Genomic DNA, 22,500 nt, shown 5'->3' with positions numbered 1-22,500 from the left:
TATCACAATATCAACGTGACCATTAATCGCAGTAGACATATGATTGGATTCCTTAAAAATAACTGCTGAAAGATTGATTCAACACAACAGTTCTCTCCACTACATTTTAACTTTTACTGAACTCTTGTCCAGTAAAAAGAATTAATAGGCTTTATCTGAGGAGTACAGCCTCCTCACATGGGCTCAGCATGTGTCATTTTGAAATGTCCATGATAATATTGTACAAGCAAACCGTATCACTGCTTATCAGTACATGCCTTCCATGAAAATATGCAGCAATCCATGAAAACAAGACCAGGACACACAGAAAGGAGCCAAATAATTTAGTTGTCAATATATAAACAAGCATTTTTGCCCGAAGTATGATGTACAAGCTAACAAAAGCAGTGTAAAACAACTTCCTAAATGAAGAAGCATTACCAAAGGTTTGTATAAATAGAATAACTTACGATTCTATCTGTACTATGAGTGAGTCTGGCACCCCTCTGACAAGCATAACACAAAAATCTGCAAAATATGAAAAGTCACGAGTTAGGGCTGTATCACGCGAGCACCTTCGGCAGGAGTGAAGCTACAACAGGCCTTTTGGAACCTTTAACAGACCCAAATATCAAAATAAAACAATTGAGGCACATGGTAGTGATTACAAAAATAAAAACCAAAAATAATATGGGTACATCACAAATTCAGCATTACAAGGAATTGATGCTACGACGGCCGAACACATCAGTGGGACAGACAGAGGCAAAAACTTGGACTTGTCTCAGAGTCTTTCACTTATAGGTAGTTTGCGTTTGTCTCAGATCAGACCGGTGGATTATTCATTACTCAGAGTCATGGGAAACGTTCGAGACAGCAGCTGATGTAAAGGGGATCAGTGCAGAAAAAAAAAAGTACCCCACTCTGGGAGCAATCAGCGCAGTTAGTCTTCAAAAGCAGTGATGTGTAATATTTAGAAAAAAAATTAAAAACAAAAACAAAGAGTAAAGAATTAGTAGAATGTTGAGCTTTACACTGAAGAGAGGCAGAGGTCTCTCATCATGATGTGCTGAAAGAAAAAAACTGAGGAAAAGGCAACACAATGCAGGCAGAGGTCAAGGCCACGTATGAAGAGTTCAGTGTCAGTGTGGAACACGTAAACCATGCTGAAGATGAAGGTGGACATGATGCTGTTCCTCTGAGGTTTTAGCGGCTACACATCCAGTGGACCATGAATGATGCTCCTTTTTTTATTTTTTTTTATTATTATTATTTTTTTACAAAGTTGGCCTTGCAGGAGAAAATGACTGAATTGAAACAAGGACGGCCCCCGCTGGTTCGTGTCACATGGATTAGTTTAGGGGTGGGTGTTGGTGAAGAAGGGGGAGGGGAAGAGGGAGGGGTGTTTATCGTAAAAAGAAATAAATGAAAATGTGATATTGCAGGAGACCAGAGGTGAAGCAGAGGCAGTTGCATGGCCAGAAAATCCTGTACATGTTTCTCTATGTCTCTGTAATGGACGGCCAACTAAGAGGCTTCCAAAAGATCACACATCACACACTCATTGTCATGGAGGGAGAGTATTGCTGTGGAGAGAGAGACAGACAGAGACACTGATTAAATACATTGTCGCGGTCAGTAAACATTCCATAGTAGATAGCTTCATATTTTGCATCTATACTCAGGAAAAAAAAAAAAAGAAAAGAAAAACATTCCTTTTTCAGGAGAATTTTTTTTATTGGAAAGGGTTTAAATGGTGTTTTTCATGTTTGTTCAATGAACCATAAACCATTTTTGCACATGCACCTGTGGAACAGTCCTTAAGACACGAACAGTTTACAGGCAGTAAGGTCACAGGTACAATAAGTTAGGACACTAAAGAGACCTTTCTATTGACTCTGAAAAACACCAGAAGAAAGATGCCTAGGGTTCCTGCTCACCTGCGTGAACATGCCACGGACCTGCTGCAGGAGGCATGAGGACTGCGGACGTGTTCAGAGCAATAAACTGTAATGTCTGTAATGTAAGACACCTGAGACGGTGCTACAGGGAGACAGGAAGGACAGCTGATCGACCTTGCAGTGGAAAATTGCATGTAAGCATGTAATGATGGAGAACTTGCAGATGCCTTGGTAGAAGAGTGGAGGAACATCTCACAGCAAGAACTGACCGATCTGGTGCAGTCCATGAGGATGAGATGCACTGTAGAACTTAAAGCAGCTGGAGAACACCAGATACTGACTTACTTCTGATATCGACCTCCACTTTGTTCAGGGACTCATTATTTAATTTCTGTTCCTCAAAAGTCTGTGAAGCTTCTTCAGTTTGTGTCTCAGTTGTTGAATATTTTTATATTAATATAAATATTTACACATGTTAAGAAATTGCTGGAAATAAAAGCAGTTGAATGTGAGAGGACGTTTCTTTTTTTGCCGAGTATATAAATGAGAAACTGTGACACAAGTGAGTGCTACTCCATCATCAGGAAGAGAGATCAGCCACACCCTCCTGTTTTCTATTGGATGACACATCCAGGGATTGTGAATTCACAAGCTTAAAGACAAACTATTTAGTGGAATGCAGTCATAACTGATTTAATATGACCATCAAGAACTTTCTGTAATCAGACTTTAGGCTTATAGAGCCCGTCTGTAATTAGACTGGGGGTTTAAAGGTCTCTTGTGCAATGAGACCGAGGGTCTAATGGTCTGGTGTGTAATCAGACCGAGTTTAAATGTGCAATTCATAATTAGACTGAGCTTTTAAAGGTATGGTGCATAATCAGACTGAAGTTTTAAAGTTCTAACGAGTAATTAGACAGCGTTTAAAAGGTCTAAAATGTAATCGGACTGAGGGAGAGACAGGTGAAACTCACATTCTCATTCTGGAAGGAGTGAAGGTAACTGCCTCCGGTATCATCATCTCTCGGGGTTCCCAGGTTGTTGTTCATGTTGTTCATGTTATTGGGTGAATTCTGTACAGAAAGATTTATTTAGTCAGGTGACATTTATTGTTCACCACTGTTTCTACAGTAACAATATCTCAATCATTGAAAGTGATGTTTGTGGAAGATATTCTCCAAAATTCCTCAATAATTTCTTAAGTTAAACACCAACAGTATGTAACTAGTAAGATACAGTGTACTCCACTAATATTGGCACCCTTGGTAAATATGAGCAAAGAAGGGTGTGAAAAATCGTCTTTATTCTTTACATTTTTGATCGTATGTTAAAAAATTCACAAAAATACTCTGCTCTCATGGATATCAAACAATGGCAAACCCAGGTTTATAAAAAATTTGTTAAATATAGGTGTGCAACAATTATTGGCACTCTTTTAAATCAATACTTTGTGCTAGCTCCCTTTGCCAAGATAACAGCTCTGAGTCTTCTCCTATAACGCCTGATGAGGTTGGAGAATACATGGCGAGGGATCGGAGACCGTTCCTCCATACAGAATCTCTCCAGATCCTTTAAACTTTGAGGTCCACGCTGGTGGACTCTCCTCTTCAGTTCACCCCACAGGTTTTCTATGGGGTTCAAGTCAGCGGTCTGCAATGGTCATGGCAGGACCTTGATTTTGTGGTCAGGAAGCTATTTTTGTGTTGATTTTGATGTATGTTTTGGATCATTGTCCTGCTGGAAAATCCAACCAAGGTCCATTTGAAGCTTTCTTGCAGAGGCAGTCAGGTTTTCATTTAATATCTGTTGATATTTGATACGGTTAGGGTTAATGACCTCAGGCTGTTAATCCCATTTGTGGTTCCAGTAGTGTCTGGCAAACTGGAGATGCTTGAGTTTGTTTTTGGATGAAAGCAGAGGATTTAATCTTGAAATCCTTCCAAACAATTTGTGGTGATGTACAGTTGCAATCATAATTATTCAACCCCCATTGCAAATCAGATTTACAGACTTTCAGCTGTTTGCAATGAACAAATCAAACAAATGCAATTGAAAATGCAACATATAATGACTTCTCCAGTTTCAGAATTATTCAACCCCTTCATGGCAACCATCTTTAGTACTTAATAGAGCACCCTTTTGCTGTTATGACCTGCTGCAAATGAGATGCATAGACAGACACCAGCTTCCTGAGGAATCTTAGCCCATTCCTCATGAGCAATTGCCTCCAGTTCAGTAATATTCTTGGGTTTGCGTGCTGCAACCACCTTCTTCAAATCCCACCAGAGATTTTCTACGGCGTTCAAGTCAGGTGACTGTGACGGCCCTGTAGAATCTCCCAGGAATTCTTCTGCAACCGAGCCTTGGTGGAATTTGAGGTATGCTTGGGATCATTGTCCTGTTGGAAGGTCCAATGACACCCATGCTTCAGCTTCCTTACAGACGGCATGACATTTTCTCCTAGGATTTCCTGACACTTCAATGAATCCATGTTGCCTTCCACACACTGCAGGTTTCCAGTGCCAGAGGATGCAAAGCAGCCCCAGAGAATCATCGAGTCACCACCATGCTTGACTGTGAACAGGATGTTCTTTCTTCATTCTTCTTCCTCCAGATATACTGCTGATCCATTTCGCCAAAAAGTTCCAGTTTTGTTTCATCACTCCACAGAACAGAATCCCAAAACTTCTGTGGATTATTTATATGATTTTGAACGACTTTTCTTGTGCTTATGGGTCAGTAGTGGTGAATGTCTTCGAGTTCTGGCATGGAAACCTTTTGCGCTTAGTTCGCGCCTTACTGTGCTCACTGAAACCTCAGGGCCTGTTGCCACCAAGTCTCGCCGCAGGTCTTTTGCAGTCACTCGAGGGCTTTTCGCAACCGGTCTTCTCAGAAATCTGTTTGCAGCCATTGATGGCTTACTTTTTCTGCCCCGTCCAGGTATTTCATACATTTTCTACCCCTAGCCAGTTCAGGTATTTCATGTGTTCCAGCTCAAGCACACCTGCGGCAACTAATGAACCCCTTGATTAGGTTCATTAGTTGCTTGAGACAACACCTGTTTTGCATATTTGTGCTGTTGTGAGGGATTCCATTCAGGGGGTTGAATAATTTTGAAACTGGAGAAATCATAAGTTGCATTTTCAGTTGAATTTGGGGAAACCACTTGAAGCATTCGTTGTGTTGAACTACTTCAATTGTTTTTGTTTGATTTGTTCATTGCAAACAGCTGAAAGTCTGTAAATTTTGACAATAAACCTGATTTGTAATGGGGGTTGAATAATTTTGATAGCAACTGTAGGTGATTTCGGATTGTAGTTTTGGAGACTTTCTGGCCACAAGACACAACTAGCTTCTGCAATTCTCCAGCTGTGATCCTTGGAGATTTTTTGGCCATTCAAACCATCCTCTTCACAGACGATATAGACAGATTTCCAATTCCAGGTTGATTCTCATCAACCTGTCCTCATCCTACTCGACCTCTCTGCTGCTTTTGACACTGTGAACCATCAGATCTTCCCGTCAACTCTCTCCAGCCTGGGCATCACCGGAATGGTTCTGCGCTGGGTGGAATCCTATCTCTCAGACAGATCCTTCAAGGTATCATGGAGGGGAGGTACTTCTGAAACTCAGCAACTCACAACTGGCGTTCCACAGGGGTCAGTTCTGGGTCCACTGCTCTTTTCTATCTACACTACATCTCTAGGGCAGGTGATTGAGTCTCATGGCTTCTCATATCACTGCTATGCTGATGACACCCAGCTCTATTTGTCCTTCCAGCTTGACGATGCTTCAGTCTCTGCACGTATCTCTGCTTGCTTGTCAGACATCTCGGTCTGGATGAGGGAACACCTCCTTAAGCTCAACCTGGCAAAATCAGAGCTTCTCGTCATCCCAGCCTGTCCCTCAATCAACCACAACCTCACTGTACAGCTTGGCTCAACCACACTCAAGCCAACCAGGACGGCCAGGAACCTTGGGGTGATTCTCGATGACAACTTGACCTTTACAGACCACATCTCAACAACTGCACAGTCCTGTAGGTTCATCCTGTACATCATCAAAAAAATCAGACCCTAGCTCACCGAACAGGCTACACAGATACTAGAGTCCAGGCTCTTATCTCAAAACTGGACTACTGCAACTCACTACTCTCGGGCCTCCTGGCCAGCTCCATCAAACCCCTTCAAACGATTCAGAATGCAGCAGCACGCCTCATCTTCAACCAGCCCAAGAGAACCCATGTCACACTCCGCTTCATCTCCCTCCACTAGCTTCCTGTAGCTGCCCGCATCAAATTCAAGGCCTTGATGCTCAGCTACAAGACCTTGTCTGGAACAGCACCCTCCTACCTCAACTCTCTCCTGGAGGCTTACGTTCAATCACGCAATCTGCGATCGATTAGCGACCGACGTTTAGTAGTTCCTACTCAGCGTGGCTCAAGGTCCCATTCAAGAACATTCAAACTAACTGTTCCTCAGTGGTGGAATGAACTTCCAAACTCAATCCGGACCGCAGAATCTCTCAACATCTTCAAAAAACAGCTAAAGACCCACCTCTTCCATGAACACCTAACCAACCCATAAAAAAAAAAAAAAAACCCTACTCTGCGCACTTTGCTTCTTCTGGAACTCAATTAATGGATCTTGTACGGTAGCACTACTTGTATTGTTCTCTGCTTTATATACCACGTTGCTTGTATTTTCTCATTTGTAAGTTGTCTGCTAAATGAATAAATGTAATGAAATGATTCATAACATTTCCAGTTGACTGGAACTTTTTAATTATTGCCCTGATGTTGAAAATGGGCATTTTCAATGCTTTTGCTATTTTCTTATAGCCACTTCCCATTTTGAAGCTCAACAACCTTTTGCCACACAGCACAGCTATATGTCCTTGGTCTTACCCATTATTATGGATGACTAAGGGAATTTGGCCTGTGTTACCTCATATTTATACCCCTGTGAAACAGGACATTATGGTTGAACAACTTCCTGTTCCTAGTCACTCAGGTGTACTAACAGAAATGTAAAATATCAATGGGAATATACTTAAAATATATTTTTATCATATGAATTAATAGGGGTGCCAATAATTGTTGCACATCTATATTTAACAAATTTTTTTAGATAAACCCGTGTTGGCAATTGTTTGATATCCATGAGAGCAGAGTTTTTTTGTGATTTTTTTTAAACAAAAGAATAAGGCAGACAATATTTCACAGACTTCTTTGCTCATATTTACCAAGGGTGCCAATATTAGTGGAGGCACTCTCTGTGCGTGTTTTTATATACATATATACACACACACACACATTACATACATACACCATATTAAAATATTTGTTAGTTCCATAGATGGCAAAACTGTCAATATTTTTCTATATTAATAAAATAGCATTTATCAGTCAGAGATACAGGTCTAGATGTGCTTCATGGTTAATATTAATACTTGAAGAGAAAGAATAAAAAAGAATATAAATCACCTTTGGGAGTCCATCCAAATCTCCAGAACCTAAAGAAGGGAATGAAAACTCATCTTAAGTGGACTGTATTAGTGTATTGTATTTAAAATACCTATATAGACTATAAAAAATGTAAAGATGAAGTGATTTTACCTCCGTTCATATGCATGGGGTCCATTCCAGCCATTGCCCCTAGGGGGCCCTCTGAACCCGGACCAATGGGAAACTACACAAAAGCAGGACACATTAAGATAGTAGCAGTGTAAAAACACACACACACACACACACACACACACAGTTTAAACACAGACAACACGGTTTATGTTGTACCGGTGTGTGTGTGGCTAATAAATAGTTGAATGTATCGAGTGTGTACGACTTAAATGAAAAGACTAAAGAATCTCAGATCACACATCCTGCTTCTGTTCAGGACTATTCCATCACAGCCATGAAAATCTCAACTCTGGTCACACAGTGGTCTCTACCAACCAAACCATGGACTTTTCCATTGTTATGTGAAAAAAAGAATGTGATTGCCATTATATTGATATTAGGGATAAATAAGACCATGAGCAGGAAAATTGCACACTGTGCAGCACTTCTGTCCTTACATTGGTTCTCCCTCCTCCACCCGAGTTCATCATGGTGTACAGATTTTCACTCGAATTGTTAGAGTCTGAAAGAAGGACACATGACATGTTAGCCTATAGTTGCTCTTTCTAGCTAATTAGTGTTCAGGAGTGATTAGTGAAGGTGACAAACACCTGCAGGGCTTGGGACAATTCCTGGAGTTCCTGGAGGTCCACCTCCCTGAGGACCCTACAGAAGACAGCACAAAGTTACAGTTCACAAACACAACATCCTGATCCTGAACAACTATAGCTAAAAAGTGTGCATAAAAGTACCTAATATTAGAAACATTAGATACTGAATACGAATCTCATTTTTTTGGGGCTAAAGGGACAGTTTTACACAGTACCTCAGTGATTACAAGTCCATTAAGATAAAAAGGCAAATCAACAACAACAAAAACACTACAGTAAACGTTCAGCCCCATGACAGGAGTTAAATACTGAGTGATGTGAGTGATAACCATTAACAGAGGGCAACAGTACTTTACTTACCCCATATGCACCAGGAGACGGTGAGGAGTACGGCATCTGAGAGCAACACACACACACACACACACACACACACACACACACATTAGCTTTACGTCACCCAGCATACAGACATATTCGCCTGTGAAATCTAATATACATCACAGTTAGCTGGCTGGCTCATTGCTAACAAGAGACAAAGAAGATGATGTTCATGTTTTTTTGCACTTCGTATGTTGAATGGCAGCAAGATCGAAAATGAATCAAAAAATCATCCTGACCTCCAAATTACCACTTCTGAGGTAAGTCGAATGCAACAGTAGACAAAATTATAAACATTATGAAGTTTAAAAACTTAATTTGTTCAGGATTAATTTTTCTTAAGATGCTACAAATGTATTAGTGTTGGGGGAATGGATTTTGATATTAATATCTAATCAGATCCATGTTGTCATAAATAACAGTAGTGGTACATCATGGCAATAGCTTCTGCACACAACACTGTTGTCTGTTGTCATTTCACTGTGAATCTATTGTCCTGTGTATTCATTGCTCTCTTTATTTTGTTCTGTGCACTTATTGTCTTGCACTCATCTCACACTAAACTTTTCACAGTGTATTTGCACTTTATGTAGTCTTGTGTACTGTACTACTGTTACACCATGGTCCTGTAGATATTTGACTCTGATGTATACCAGCTATATAGAGGAATGACACTAAAAAAAACCCACTTGACATGAGGTACTGATTCTCAAAAATATTTCTGTAATTTATTATAATAATCATCAGGCTTACAGCTGATGTACATCAGGAATTAAATGTTTTATACTGATATTAAAAACATGTGCTAGGTGTGAGTATTAAAATGAAACAGGAAGCAGACTCACGCTGTTAGCACTGGGATTCGGCCAGGGTGGTCTGCCGTTCCCCGGACCCCTGAAACGTTCAGACAGTTAGTAAAGATGTTAAACCAGGGCAAGACTGATGGATAAAATCCAGTTTCCTTACATAGCGACTCCTGGCATTCCCGGACCCATCGAGTTGTGTGGGGGTCTCATCCCACCTCCGAAATTCTGCAGAAGAAAAGTTACACCATATTTTAGGGAAATACCGAGCAGAAAGTGAACACTGCAGATTTAACGTCATTCGCCTGAGGCAGGTATTTGACTCAACACTCACCGTGTGTCCTAAGACACACCATATTCCCTACAATGGTGTTTTTGTAAACCATACTGACGCTTCATACACAATACCCATAATGCCCTGCACTGTGCACATGCAGAAGGGCCTATACTGTGTGCATGGTTTAGAAAATGCCCACAGTAAACTGAATGATGTGGATTTTGTGATGGTGTTTGTATTTGATAGGAATACAAAACCAGGCTTCAAGAGGATGTGTTAGTGTTACCTGGGGTCCAGGGCCCATCGGTCCCATTCCTCTGGGAACGTTCATCCTTTGCATCGGTCCTAAAAATAAACAATAAAAAAACAAATAAAATCACTTGAAAGCTTTCTTTATATCAGAAACCTTTCTGATGTTAAAAAAGATCCTTTAGTGTGAGAGTGTGTGTGTTCACGCATGCTCGCACGCTCACCCTGAAGGCGGGGGTCCATGTTAGGGAGCATAGGCTGAGCTGCCGGGACACCACCTGGAGGCTGCAGGAGGAAACAACACATCATCCATTCAACACATCACACCCATTCAGTTTTGAATTTGTAAACAAGCAAATGAACAGAAATTAAAAACAAATCTCTAAAACTGAAAATATTTCCCATATTGATACAGTGATTAATATTGTTATAAACAGGTGATTAATTCTGTGGTGACGTTATAATATAGTGATTAATATTAGTATTATGTTCAGGTGTGTTGTCTGTTACACAATATTTGTAAAACTATATGATGTCTGTAATAAACATGTCAGGGTTCATGAGCCCACCTGGTTGCCCATTCTGATCGGGGGTCTTGGTCCTCCACCAAAACGAGGAGACATGAATGGCTAGGACAGAACAACACACGTTACAGCCGGTTCTTTAAACACCACACACAGAACTTTAACTCATAAATAAGAAAAGACAATTTCCTGAAAGCATCATCGTGTTTTGAGTATGTGGAGGATGAAATGCTCGTTTTAATATCTGACACTACTCCACTTTCAGAAAACTGGGGGAGAGGGAGAGAGAGCAGAACATGTATGCAAAAAGAGAGTATTGGGAGGAGGAAGTGTGCAGGGGGGAGCTACCTGGCCATGAGGTCCCATCATGCTGTTAGGAGGCTGAGCATGAGGAGAGGACTGCGAGCCGGGGGGGCCCTGAGAGAGAGAGAGAGAGAGAGAGAGAGAGAGAGAGAGAGAGAGAGAGAGAGAGACACACACACACACACACACACACACACAGACAGAGGGAGAGAGAGACAGTTACAGACAGAAAGGCCAACAGACAGAGAGACAGACAGATGGGGTAGTGGGGGTGTAGTGGTGGTGGGGCATTAGGCAGTTTAGGCAGACAGTGAAAAGAGAAAACAGAAAGCAGCAGGATTTCAGCCAAACTGTCATGAGCCATGAAAAATGAAACACTGAAGCAAAAACACAGCAGCAAGAAAGATTAAAGTCACCCAGAACTGATTTTATATAAAACACAACACGTCTCTGTACACAGTCACACCAACAAGAAAAATGTAATTTTTCACAAACACTTCCTCAATAAATCACATTATATTTACTTTCTATTATGCAAATTAGAAATATTTCAGACTCCACCCCCTGCTAACCTTACAGACTCCGGCCCAATCGCCTGATAAAACTGCACTGTAATAATGAACCTCAATGGCTTTCTTTAAATAACACAGTACTGGATGTTTACAAGTCAGTGTGTACGGAGGATTAATGTCTCTGTACACCAGGGGGCAGATTAGAGTAAAAACATTACTGTACAGCAGGTTTCCAGACACACACACACACACTTGCGAACAACCACAAACACACATACACAAGCTCTTAATCTTTAAAATGTAAAACTTCTTTGTTGTGGCTATAATGAGCTGTGTCTTAAATCTCACAGTATAACTTCACTGAGCTTTGCATTGCTTCAAGGATCTTCAAGGAGCTTCATGGTACTTGTCAGGGTTTCACTGGGCTTCAGAGCTTCACTGGGATTCAAGGAGCTTCAAGGATCTTCACTAAACTTCACAGTGCTTCCAGGAGCTTCACAGAGTTTCATGGAGCTTCAGTGAGCTTCATAATAACAATATGTTTAATTTATATAGTGCCTTTCTCACACCAATGCAGCTTTACAATAAAAAATTAAATAAAAATAAATAATAGAAAAAACTAAAAACACAAAGTCCTCTAAAATCTGCTGGCATCTAATTTCAGTGGGGTAACTGCTCATAGTACCACTGAAGGCCTAATGTCCCTCAAAGCCTGTACAGCAGCAATGCCACCGGACAACACCGGACAACACCGCACCGCTCGGGACGCACATCACTGCACAGAGCACCGAGCAGTCCCAACACCACTCCGAATAATCATACAAACTCTCCATCAGTGAAGTACCAGGCACATCATAGTGGTAGCGAGCAGGAGGACACACATCACACATGCTGGATCAAGGCCTGGGAGGACCAGACAATAAAGAGTGGGCCTGGAGCTTCACTACAACCAGCAAACAAAGGGACAAAAACAAAAAAATACAAACAGCAATTCATTCAAATGCAAAAAGGAAAGAAAAGAAAAAGCTCCGGTCAGACGCGGCATCCTAAAAAAACGCACTCTCAACCGGAAACTGAACATTTCATGCCTCACTAAGCATCACAGGGCTTCAGGGAACTTCACAAGACTTCATCTTTATCATTCAATTTTATTCAACCAGGTCCATGAATTCCAAGTGTAAACATGAATACATTAAACACCAACGTCACCTCCATTTAGTGAATTTATTTGGTTCTAATTGTCAAAATAAGCTGAAGCTCCCAAGAAACAGAAAAGCCTTCACTCTCGCCTGTTGGTAGCTGGGGCTTGATAGGCGAGAGCTGGCAGGAGGGTGGGAACTGGCCAAGATCAATTTGAGTGAAACTGGGGAAAATCCAAAAATATATATAAACAAAATCATAATTTATACCACAGAGTCTATTTAAAATTTAAACCAGTGATGCTTTCTAATCCTGCGAGATCCCAGTCACATCTAGATTAGTCTTTAGATCAGGTCAGTGTTACAAATAAACAGTTGTTAAATTTAAACATGCTTAAATATTGCCGTTTACATGTAGTTAATACTGAATACAAAACCACTGCAGTGAAAATTGTTCCACTCGGACCATCTGCTCCAATTCAGTTTCAGGTGACTTTAAAGCAAAGCAGCGCTTCAGTGTTTATACAGCGCTAAAAATCTGCATTACAGCCTCATAATTGTACAGGAGGGTGTGTGTGTGTGTGTGTGTGTGTGTGTGTGTGTGTGTGAGAGAGAGAGATTGTGGGGACCGTGTGGTACCTGGAAGAATCCGGGGGGCATCGGACCACCAGGCATGCCATCTCCGGGGGGCATGTTCCCCATCACAGGGCTCGGAGCTGCAGCAGCACTCTAGACACACACACTTTAATTATTAATAATTTGGCCAAAAGTATAAGTCTACAGTGTCCCTTTAATCAGAATATATTGGATCAGCTGAGACGTGTTCAGTGTCAGTTACAATTCTCCTTTAATTGTAGAGATATTTTAGCATTGTGTATAAAGTTTAGCATCCTAACTCAGTGCGCACACACACACACTCTTCACACACAAAATGTGATTAGAAACAATTATTATTATTATTATTATTATTATTATTATTATTATTATTATTATTATGTTTAACGACCTCAATCCTTTTCCCACCACACACAGCTCAGGAACATTCAGTACCAGAAACTGGAACTGTGCTACTGGACAAAGGGTTCAAGTCGTTCCAGCAGGAACAGGAACTAGTGGTACTCGTGGGCAAGGCCAGCTGCACTGTTTTTCTTCTGATCATGATGAAGTGGGCTTTGCTGTAGTCACGGTTACCATTCCTGTCTCCTCCCACACTGGGGAGTTTGTGTGTGTGTGTGTGTGTGTGTGTGTGTGAGAGAGAGAGAGAGTGAGTGAGTGAGTGTGCGTGTGTGAGAGAAAGAGAGAGAGAGTGAGTGAGTGAGTGAGTGTGTGAGAGAAAGAGAGAGCAGTGTGAAATACCATAGCCAGAGGATGATAGCAAGAGCCATGGCTAACACACACATGCACATACACATGCATGTGCGCGCGTGCACACACACCCCGCCCGGCTTGTAACATTAAGTCTGTTTCCCCCCTCAGTCTACTTTTCCATGCCTTCCTGACAGCCATCAATCACTCCTTGCTCCGCCCACTGCTTCCCCAGAGGGGCCTCTCCCAGGGGGAAAAGCCTGAAGGTAACATGTTTTGCTTGAAAGAGACTACAGCCACCACAGCCTACCCCCTTCCCCCAACACCCCCCATCGACCCCCCCCACACCTCACTCCCCTCTCACTCCATTCCTCCCCCAGTAAGCAGCCGAGCCTGAACACGAGACGCAGACAGGAACAAAAGCAGAGCACGACACACAGCCTATTCTGATCCTCTAAATAAAATCAACCCTGCGACACACCAAACACCCCCTCTACACCCCCCATACCGCCTTCCCCCTAACATCCCCCACACAAATCAAGCTGGAGACGATAAATACCACAGAGAGATTCAGTCACGTCACCGTCGGCTGTGCACACTTTACAATTATGACTTATGTGATCTCTCTCTCTCTCTCTCACACACAAAAACCTTTTCAGCACGTTAATGTGCACTTTACTAAAGTGACCAAGTGAAACTCTACCTCTAGACAAACAATTTAATGATCACATTTTTATACTACTTCATCATGCAGCAGCTCTCCAGTCGCTCTACAGCTCACCACCAAACCAGTGAAGAACAATCTTCTCATTTCCTTTCACATTTTTTATAACATGCTAGTAAATATTTATTTGTCTATTTTATGGATGTAATGCAACACTGTCACTCTCTGAGCAGGTCACTTTCATCCGATTAACAGTGTACATGCACCAAATAACCCGATTACAGGCCTGAATTTATCGTGGTTGTTTATACAGAGTGTGTGTCTAATCTGCTAACTGTCCAATTCACAAAGATCAGATTATTAGTGTTAAAAAAAAAAACACACACATTCAGCATCAACACGGGCAGCTCACACACCTACTTCCTGTTCAGTCAGCTCTGTAAATAAAACCACTCTCATGAGGTGAAGTGCCGAGTCTGAGACCCGAGTCAGAGTTCAGAGTCTGAGACCCGAGTCAGAGTTCAGAGTCTGAGACCCGAGTCAGAGTTCAGAGTCTGAGACCCGAGTCAGAGTTCTGAGTCGGGTCAGATGTTAGCTGCATGCTTGCGGTAAATCTGCTCTGCAGCTCTTCCAACACAAATCAATCTCATTTGCATAAACACATTTAAGTTCATTTACTTGTTTTTATAGACTTCCTGGAACACCTCACAGACACTGTGCTAACGTGGAGAGAGATTTGGGATTTAAGTAAAATAAACATGAGGGACATCGATATGGATAGATTTGATATTCAATTCATCATCAGATAATTTAAACCGTTCACATGTTTGTTAACAAAACTGTCCTCAAGGTTTCACTAAAAGCTGCTGAACAGAATTCTAAAATTAAACCTCACACAGAAATACACACAATAATGAAACACACAAAAACTACAGAATACACACACACACAATATAATAACATTGTTTAGTAGTTATCATGATATACTGTATAACTGATTATCACCACATGCCTTCTCACACACACACACACACACACACACACACACACACACAGAGAGAGAAAGCAGGTATGGTTGCTGCTGTAGTTGTTCGTTCCGCTCCTCCTCTGTGCTGATTTTTTTTGCGGATTTTCAGTAGAAATGTTATGAAATGTTCCATTTTACTGTAAATTCACACAGACACTAAAAAGCTCATGTTTTACAGTTTTTATGAAGCTATTCTTTCAGCACGACACAAACATCATATCCGACTACAGTTTTAAAATGACTTTAAATTGACAAACACTCCAGGAGTAAAAACATTGACACCCCTTTTGAACATAATTATTGTTTTATATAATTTTCTTTTCTGACAGATTTTGTAATTTACAAACATGTAGGAAGTTGTGTTCAAATCCCAAACATCAGGACATTTCTCAATCACAGCTAAAATAAAATGAAACTTTACTTAAAATAAAGTAATCCAAAAAATTACCTTCATGAGAAATACAGTTAAATTGTCATTTTTAATAACTAGACTAAGGCACTAAGTGTGTGTGTGTGTTCCAGAGTTGGGTTTAATGACTGTTTCTGATAACGCAGTAATGTAACACGTTACGTTTTAAATGGATGTAATTTGAGTACAGTTACTGATGTCAATAAAATTGCGTTACTAATTTATTGTTAAGAAAACAACATTATGTAAAATATATATTTAAAATAAAATCAGGTTTTGCCCTGAAGATTTTCTCTTTATCTCTGAATAATTCTCCACTCGGAGCGGTTCGTCACGACGTAACTGAACGTCAGTAAAAGAAGACGTCTGTAATGTTATATCTTCAGTGAACGGGGGCGAGACCAATCAGACAGCGTTTACAGGAGATACGTGGAAATACTCGCGTCTTATTGGCCGACGGTCTCTCAGTTCTGCTGAACGCTAGCTCACAGTCAGTGTGAGGGAAAATGGATATACGGCGAGTTTTATTTATTTAAAGCGGTAAGGGAGTTGAAACTGAAACAGAAACATCCTCTGAAGCTGAGCAGGAAAACAAGGCGTGTAAACGTCCATGAGTTCCAGTTTACGTGAAGATGACGTGAGCAGAGCAGAAGGAAAGATAATGAACTCTACATGACTCTGTAGCAGCTAAACACATACAGTGATAGCTTAGCTGTGTCTCCCCTCGGCTAGCGACTCCAAACTAGCCTAGTTAGAAAAGTTTTATATTTTATGAGGTCTGGTCGTCCTGCACACAGCGACACACCCGAGGATGGATTTATTATAAATCAGACTTTTTCTGATCGCGTCGTGCACGGACACTAAAGTTACTGAAAGAACCGAGTTTCACGTTGCAGTGTGTTTTTGTAGATCTGATGATTTTGAAAGTAAAGTAATTAGTAATCTGATTCATTTTTACATGCAGTAATCAGTAATGTCATCAGATTATAACTTTAAATTAATTAGTAATCTGTAGTAGATTACTTTTTTTGAGTAATTTACCCAGCACTGTCTGTCTGTGTGTGTGTGTGTGTGTGTGTGTGTGTGTGTGTGTGTGTGTGTGTTCACAGCAATGACGGACATAATGCAAATAAACTGCTTCGGTGAACAGTTAGTGTTAGCAAACAAGTTAGAATCTAATAAGTTGGTGCAGTTAGCTAGCATGTGCTAACCAGCCCTCACTTGCTCATTGATACATAAAGCACATCCAAACAGTAGAACCGCATAGAACCGTGTAGAGATGCTGAGTGCAGTGCTGGAAATACTTACGTAGTCATGAAAAGCCTTGGCTTCACTCGAATGTTCGCACGAGTCTCTCCTCTCCGGCGCGGCGCAATACAGATCCCAAAACACACTACAGGGGAAACACACACACACACACACGCATCAAACTCCAACACCACATCCCACATCAACACAAGCAGTTTACTGACCAACACACACACTCACCACCACCAGGAGTGCAGGAACCCAGGTGGATCACCCAGAGTGATGTTCTTCTCCCATCGAATCTGAACATTAAACATTAGGAAACAGAGTGAAAGGTCACATCAGTGCACACACACAAAAAAACACACTTATTATTCTACAGCAGTACAGCAAACTATTAATGCTAGTTATCACCCAGTATCACGGTACACTAACACACGATACACCATCAAACCCCTAACACACACACACACACACACACACACACCCCTCACCTCTGACAAGAAGGTCTGAGCAGACTTCTGTGCACCAATGTGGAGCAAATACTCATAAACATACAGAGCCAGCCTGCAAGAGACACACACACACACACACATATATTACGGCAATAAACAGAAATGATCAAGTATTAGGAGGCGGGGCTATGTGGTAATTAGCAGGTATTAGGCTCAACCCCCATAACATATATTTGATAATGTTATTTATAATAATAATAATAATAATAATAATAATAATAATAATGTCTAGAGAAGATTTTCATAAAGGTTTCTAGAAAACAACACCAGGAGCAGGACTTATGTCCAGCAATTTAACCAAAACACGGAAATTAAACCTATGCAGTAGTTCTAATAAAATATATATAAATAAAAATAATAATAATAGTTTATAATGAAATACATGTAAATGTGTCTCTTAGGTAGCCTGTAAATGAATACATACATACATACATACATCTCTAACACACAGCTCTTTAAAAGCTAAAACACAAAAGATGGACCCACTCCCTGCGCGCGCGCCACACACACACACACACACACACACACACAGACAGGCTACATTGTAGCAAACATCAGAGCCCGAATCACTGAAACAGCGCCTCGAGTTCCGCTCACGCGCCGCTTAACACATCTCCTATTCCTGTAAAATTCAACCAAATGCAGTGTAGATTAAAGCGGAAGTGAAGGCGGTGAGGAATAAAAGGTTAAAATGGCGATAAAGCGCAGAATGGCGTCGGTGCTGAGAGATTCCGCTCCTCTCTGCGCTTCATGTGCAGCTCTAACAATAGGCTACAGACAAAAACACACCGCAGCTCAGCGGCGCGCGCCGGAATCTGAGGGAAAGCGCTTACTTCTCGCGCGCCTGACCGTCGGACGGCACCACGGAGCCTTTTCCTTTAGGAAACATGATTCTCTGCGGCTTTTCCTGCACGAGACTCGCGCGCGTCGCCCTGTTTTACCTCCTTATTTCCAACTATTCATCTGTCAGGATCCCGAACTCTGCCCTCACAACCACACATGCTAACAGGAGCAACCACACACACACTCACACACACACTCACACCAAGAGGACTACTGCTCGACCTGTGATTGGCTCCCTCAGTGACCAATAGGAGTGCGAGAATTTCTTACCGTCACGGTCAACGCTGATGTTCCGCGTATCCACATAAAGATAAAGCAGCATTAAAAAAACAGAAAGATAAAGAACCATAAGAAGATAAAGCGCCATTTTTTGGCCTTGAAATCCATTTAAAGACGCAATTCTGTGGTATTTTATGTGTGTATATATATATATATATATATATATATATATATATATATATATATATATATATATATATATATATATGTATGTATGTATGTATATGTATGTGTGTATGAATAAATATATATGTATATATGAAAAAATCAACAGCTTCTTTGGCCAATAAGACACGAGAGAAAATAAATGAAAGCTTTTCCTAGAATTATTATAGTATTAATTCTTTATCCACTCTGTCAATATTGAAAGTGTTTTTTTTACTGCAGTGTGATTAAATTTTAAGACATGTTTAGACAAGTTCCTTTCCCAAATTTTTCCGTCTGTGGATTAATAAAGTATTATCTTATCTTATGTTTATTCACCAGTTTGGGAAAATTATACAAATCATCATCTTCTTCTAAATCCAGCATATTTCACATATTTTTCTGATAGAAAACGGTAATGGTATAAATACTGTGACTTTGTGTATAATAGCTTAATAACTAACACATTTATACTGGAAACACACAAGCTCATATCCTATACACTAATAATACACAGGAATAACTTGCTATTTTACAACACAAAATGTACACTACAAACACTTCCCTCTGCATTAGAATCTGCATTGTGTGTGTGTGTGTGTGTGTGTGTGTGTGTGTGTGTAAGAGAGAGAGAGAGAGAGAGAGAGAGAGAGAGAGAGAGAGAGAGAGAGCAAATAACTAGAGACAGATCTTTACATTTAGCTTTATATTACAAACTACACATTTATATTAAACTTTACAAACTTTACTTCAGATGGTTTGTCCAACACAAAGTTATATTCAGTAATAAACTGTTCATAATAATTTTAAATAAAGTGCTAGTCTATGTGAATAAAACATGATTTATTCCACAGTTTATTGTAGTTTTCACACTATAAGCAGATGAAGAACACTATCCACATATTATCTGATGAACTTCATCTTTCTCACACATTAATTAAGGATTAATTATCTTCATTAGCTTGTTTATGTCAATAAAATGAAGTTTCTGTATTAAAGCATGCACACACTGCACAGTTGTCGTAAGTGAAACAAAAAAATTATTTAAAAAACAGTTCCATTTGTGAGTTCCTACCCAGATCATTGATGGAGAACAGGGAGATGATGGAGAAAAATATGGAGATCTACAGGAACCCCAGCTGTGATGACTGTCAGGATTAAAAGAAGAAGAAGAAGAAGAGGAAAAAGACGGCTTTATTTGTCACATATACATTACAGCACAGTGTGTGTGTGTGTGTGTGTGTGTGTGTGTGTTATATGGGTCTTACACTATGTAAACATATAGATGATGCACAGTATTTCTGAGTGCTTGGAACTGAACAGTGCTCAGGTGTGGAACGTGAAACGTTGGTATAGTCTTTAATTAAACCCCACACACTTCCTCTCTTATCTTAGCATTCATGAAATCATGTTTATTTAACTTTTCTGAGGTAAAGTTTAAAAAATATTTCTATTAAACTCTATAATTATACACTGTTTACTTCCCTGTTCACTGTGAGAGATACTGAAGTGGAATAAATTATCCATTCACACTCACAGGTGACGCTTGAGTGTGTGTGTGTGTGTGTGTGTGTGTGTGTGTGTGCGTGCGTGCATGTGTGTGCGTGTGTGTGCGTGTGTGTGTGCGTGCGTGTGTGTGTCTCAGCTGTCCTACCATAACCAGACCATGCCCTTTGTTCTGTCCTACATATTCAATTCAATTCAGTTTTATTTGTAAAGCTCTTTTAACGATGGACATTGTCACAAAGCAGCTTTACTGAAATACAGCTATACGTATAAATTCCAGATAAAAATTTTATATTTATGAATTTTAATCTTAATGAGCAAGTCAGTGGCAACAGTGTTGAGGAAAACCTCCCTGAGATGATATGAGGAAGAAACCTTGAGAGGAACCATAAGGGAACCCGTCTTCATCTGGGTGACACTGGATAGTGTGATTATGGTGATTATGATTCATTATTCTTCCAAAAATGTATATGTATTGGACAAAAAGATTAGATTTTGAATCTCAACAAAATGGTCAATCAAATCATATCTGTCCAGCCTAAAGCATAATATCAATTAGGGGAAGAAGGGAGGGTCATCCACAGCTGGCCATTTTCTGGCCAGATGAGAAATTACTGTTGAGGTGAATGGTACATAGTTTTATCTCTCTGTCTCTTTAGTCTACTTGCTGTAACGGGTTTTTTATGTGTTAAGTGTAAGTTTTATTTATTTTCTTTGAGTGTTTTGTTTGCAGCTGTAGAGGAGAGCTTTTTAAAGTTAATCTGTGTGATGTTCCCTTATGTGTTCAGTTTTGTTAGTAAACTGCACTGCTTTCACGAGCTCCATGTGTCGTCCCGCGTGTTCCTTCCAGAATAAACACCATGAAAGAACAGAAAGGAGTTACATATTAATAAGATATGTAAGAGATTATAAAGTATGCTTTTGCCATATAGTGGTTTAAGAGAATGTACATTGTGTACAAAATACAGTACAAGCAGGAACTTCTAGCTTCATAGCTAGAAGACTAGCTATGACAGCATGAGTAAAATGGACAGCCAAAAGGTAGCACAGGCATGAGGGCACCATGCACCATAAGAGACCTGAGAAAAGGTCTGACTCATAATCGCACTCTCCGGTGTCACCCAGATGAGGATGGGTTCCCTTTTGAGTCTGGTTCCTCTCAAGGTTTCTTACTCATATCGTCTCAGAGAGGTTTTTCTTGCTCATATAGGATGTAAATCTAAATCTATATCTGGATCTATATTTTATGTCCCTTTTCACTTCTGGACCCTCAATCTGAGTGGAGTGACAGAGAGATGTACAATTCTTAAAAGAGTATGGAATCCACCTACTGTGAGCTCACCTTCTCTCCACGTTATGTTTGGTTCATGAGTGGTTAACCATGGAGAGCCCAGGACATCAGGGTTTTGCAGTGATTTGATGAGCATAAATGAGATACCATGAAAGAACAAGAAGCATACACAAAGATCAAACATGCATTAGTGTCCATTTGTTTTATATATGCTTGGGACAGGGGGCATGGTGGCTTAGTGGTTAACGTGTTTGTCTCACACCTCCAGGGTCGGGGGTTTGATTCCCACCCTGTGTGTGTGGAGTTTGCATGTTCTCGCCCGTGCTTCAGGGGTTTCCTCTGGGTACTCCGGTTTCCTCCCCCAGTCCAAAGACATGCATTGTAGGCTGATTGTCATGTCCAAATGGTCCGTAGTGTATGAATGGGTGTGTGAATGTGTGTGTTATTGAGCCCTGCAATGGATTGGCACGCCATCCAGGGTGTACCCCGCCTTGTTCCCCATGCTCCCTGGGATAGGCTTCAGGTTCCTTGTGACCCAGTAATGATAAGCGGTACAGAAAGTGGATGGATGGATGAATGATTGTGACAGTAAATACGTGTAGGGAATGAGGAAGAGTTCTAAAATTTGGGGAAGGTTGCCCTCTGGTGGCATGGTGGTGAAATGTCCGTGGTGGATGTGACAACTTTTTAATCCCTTTATGTGGAGCAAACAAGTCCCTGTGAATGAGCTGTTACTAAAGAAATGTAGTAATGTAATATTAATGCACTGGTTCTAATGTATTAGAACCAGTGCATTAATATAAACATATGATTTGCAGATGCATTATTGTTAGAGCTACAGTTATATAAGGAATTACACATTTTCAATAATGAAAATGATGCATGCCAGGGAGGTTGGGGGGCAGATGTTGTGATGCAGCAAGATGTGGACCAGTTGTTGTCATTTTCTCTCTGTTTCTGAGACCGGAACATGGAA

The 22,500-nt window shown here is 40.6% G+C and overlaps 2 protein-coding genes across 3 annotated transcripts in view; both read right to left on the bottom strand.

Moving 5' to 3' along the window:
• Window positions 1-308: 308 nt before the first annotated feature.
• Window positions 309-18,546, bottom strand: ssbp3b (single stranded DNA binding protein 3b). Of its 2 annotated transcripts, XM_053625898.1 has the most exons (18): window positions 18,295-18,545; window positions 17,441-17,513; window positions 17,187-17,248; window positions 17,007-17,091; window positions 12,933-13,022; window positions 10,688-10,756; window positions 10,385-10,444; window positions 10,040-10,100; window positions 9,853-9,911; window positions 9,453-9,517; window positions 9,332-9,380; window positions 8,469-8,504; window positions 8,109-8,163; window positions 7,956-8,020; window positions 7,498-7,570; window positions 7,366-7,394; window positions 2,855-2,953; window positions 309-1,565 (listed from the first exon to the last, which is right to left on the bottom strand). In XM_053625898.1, the coding sequence occupies exons 1-18, from the start codon at window positions 18,348-18,350 to the stop codon at window positions 1,533-1,535; spliced, it is 1,119 nt and encodes a 372-aa protein (XP_053481873.1). In that variant the 5' UTR covers window positions 18,351-18,545; the 3' UTR covers window positions 309-1,532. The 2 variants fall into 2 exon arrangements, with proteins under 2 accessions (XP_053481873.1, XP_053481874.1); XM_053625899.1 differs by lacking the exon at window positions 10,688-10,756 and having other exon boundaries at window positions 18,295-18,546.
• A 1,677-nt stretch (window positions 18,547-20,223) lies between these two features.
• Window positions 20,224-22,500, bottom strand: part of lrriq3 (leucine rich repeats and IQ motif containing 3) — a 6,908-nt gene continuing 4,631 nt past the window's right edge. The window contains exons 8-9 of the transcript XR_008386038.1: window positions 21,576-22,500; window positions 20,224-21,076 (exon numbers count right to left, since the gene is read on the bottom strand). The exon at window positions 21,576-22,500 is cut by the window's right edge and continues 36 nt beyond it. The gene's annotated coding sequence lies outside the window, so the exon portion shown is untranslated. The remainder of the gene's footprint in view (window positions 21,077-21,575) is intronic.

The sequence above is a fragment of the Ictalurus furcatus genome, chromosome 5, assembly GCF_023375685.1.
Source record: "Ictalurus furcatus strain D&B chromosome 5, Billie_1.0, whole genome shotgun sequence".
Lineage (NCBI taxonomy): Eukaryota > Metazoa > Chordata > Actinopteri > Siluriformes > Ictaluridae > Ictalurus > Ictalurus furcatus.
Note: the sequence above shows the minus strand (reverse complement) of the source record. Positions and strands in the feature narration are given on the sequence as shown.

What these genes read in the sequence shown, in the direction of transcription:
- ssbp3b (XM_053625898.1), bottom strand. Translation starts at nt 18,350, where the DNA reads ATGTTTCCTAAAGGAAAAGGCTCCGTGGTGCCGTCCGACGGTCAGGCG. An exon ending in GGAATGCCAGGAGTCGCTAT is followed by an intron (nt 9,381 to 9,452) that starts GTAAGGAAACTG and finishes TGAACGTTTCAG; the next exon opens with GGGTCCGGGGAACGGCAGAC. An exon ending in CGAATCCCAGTGCTAACAGC is followed by an intron (nt 8,505 to 9,331) that starts GTGAGTCTGCTT and finishes TGTTGCTCTCAG; the next exon opens with ATGCCGTACTCCTCACCGTC.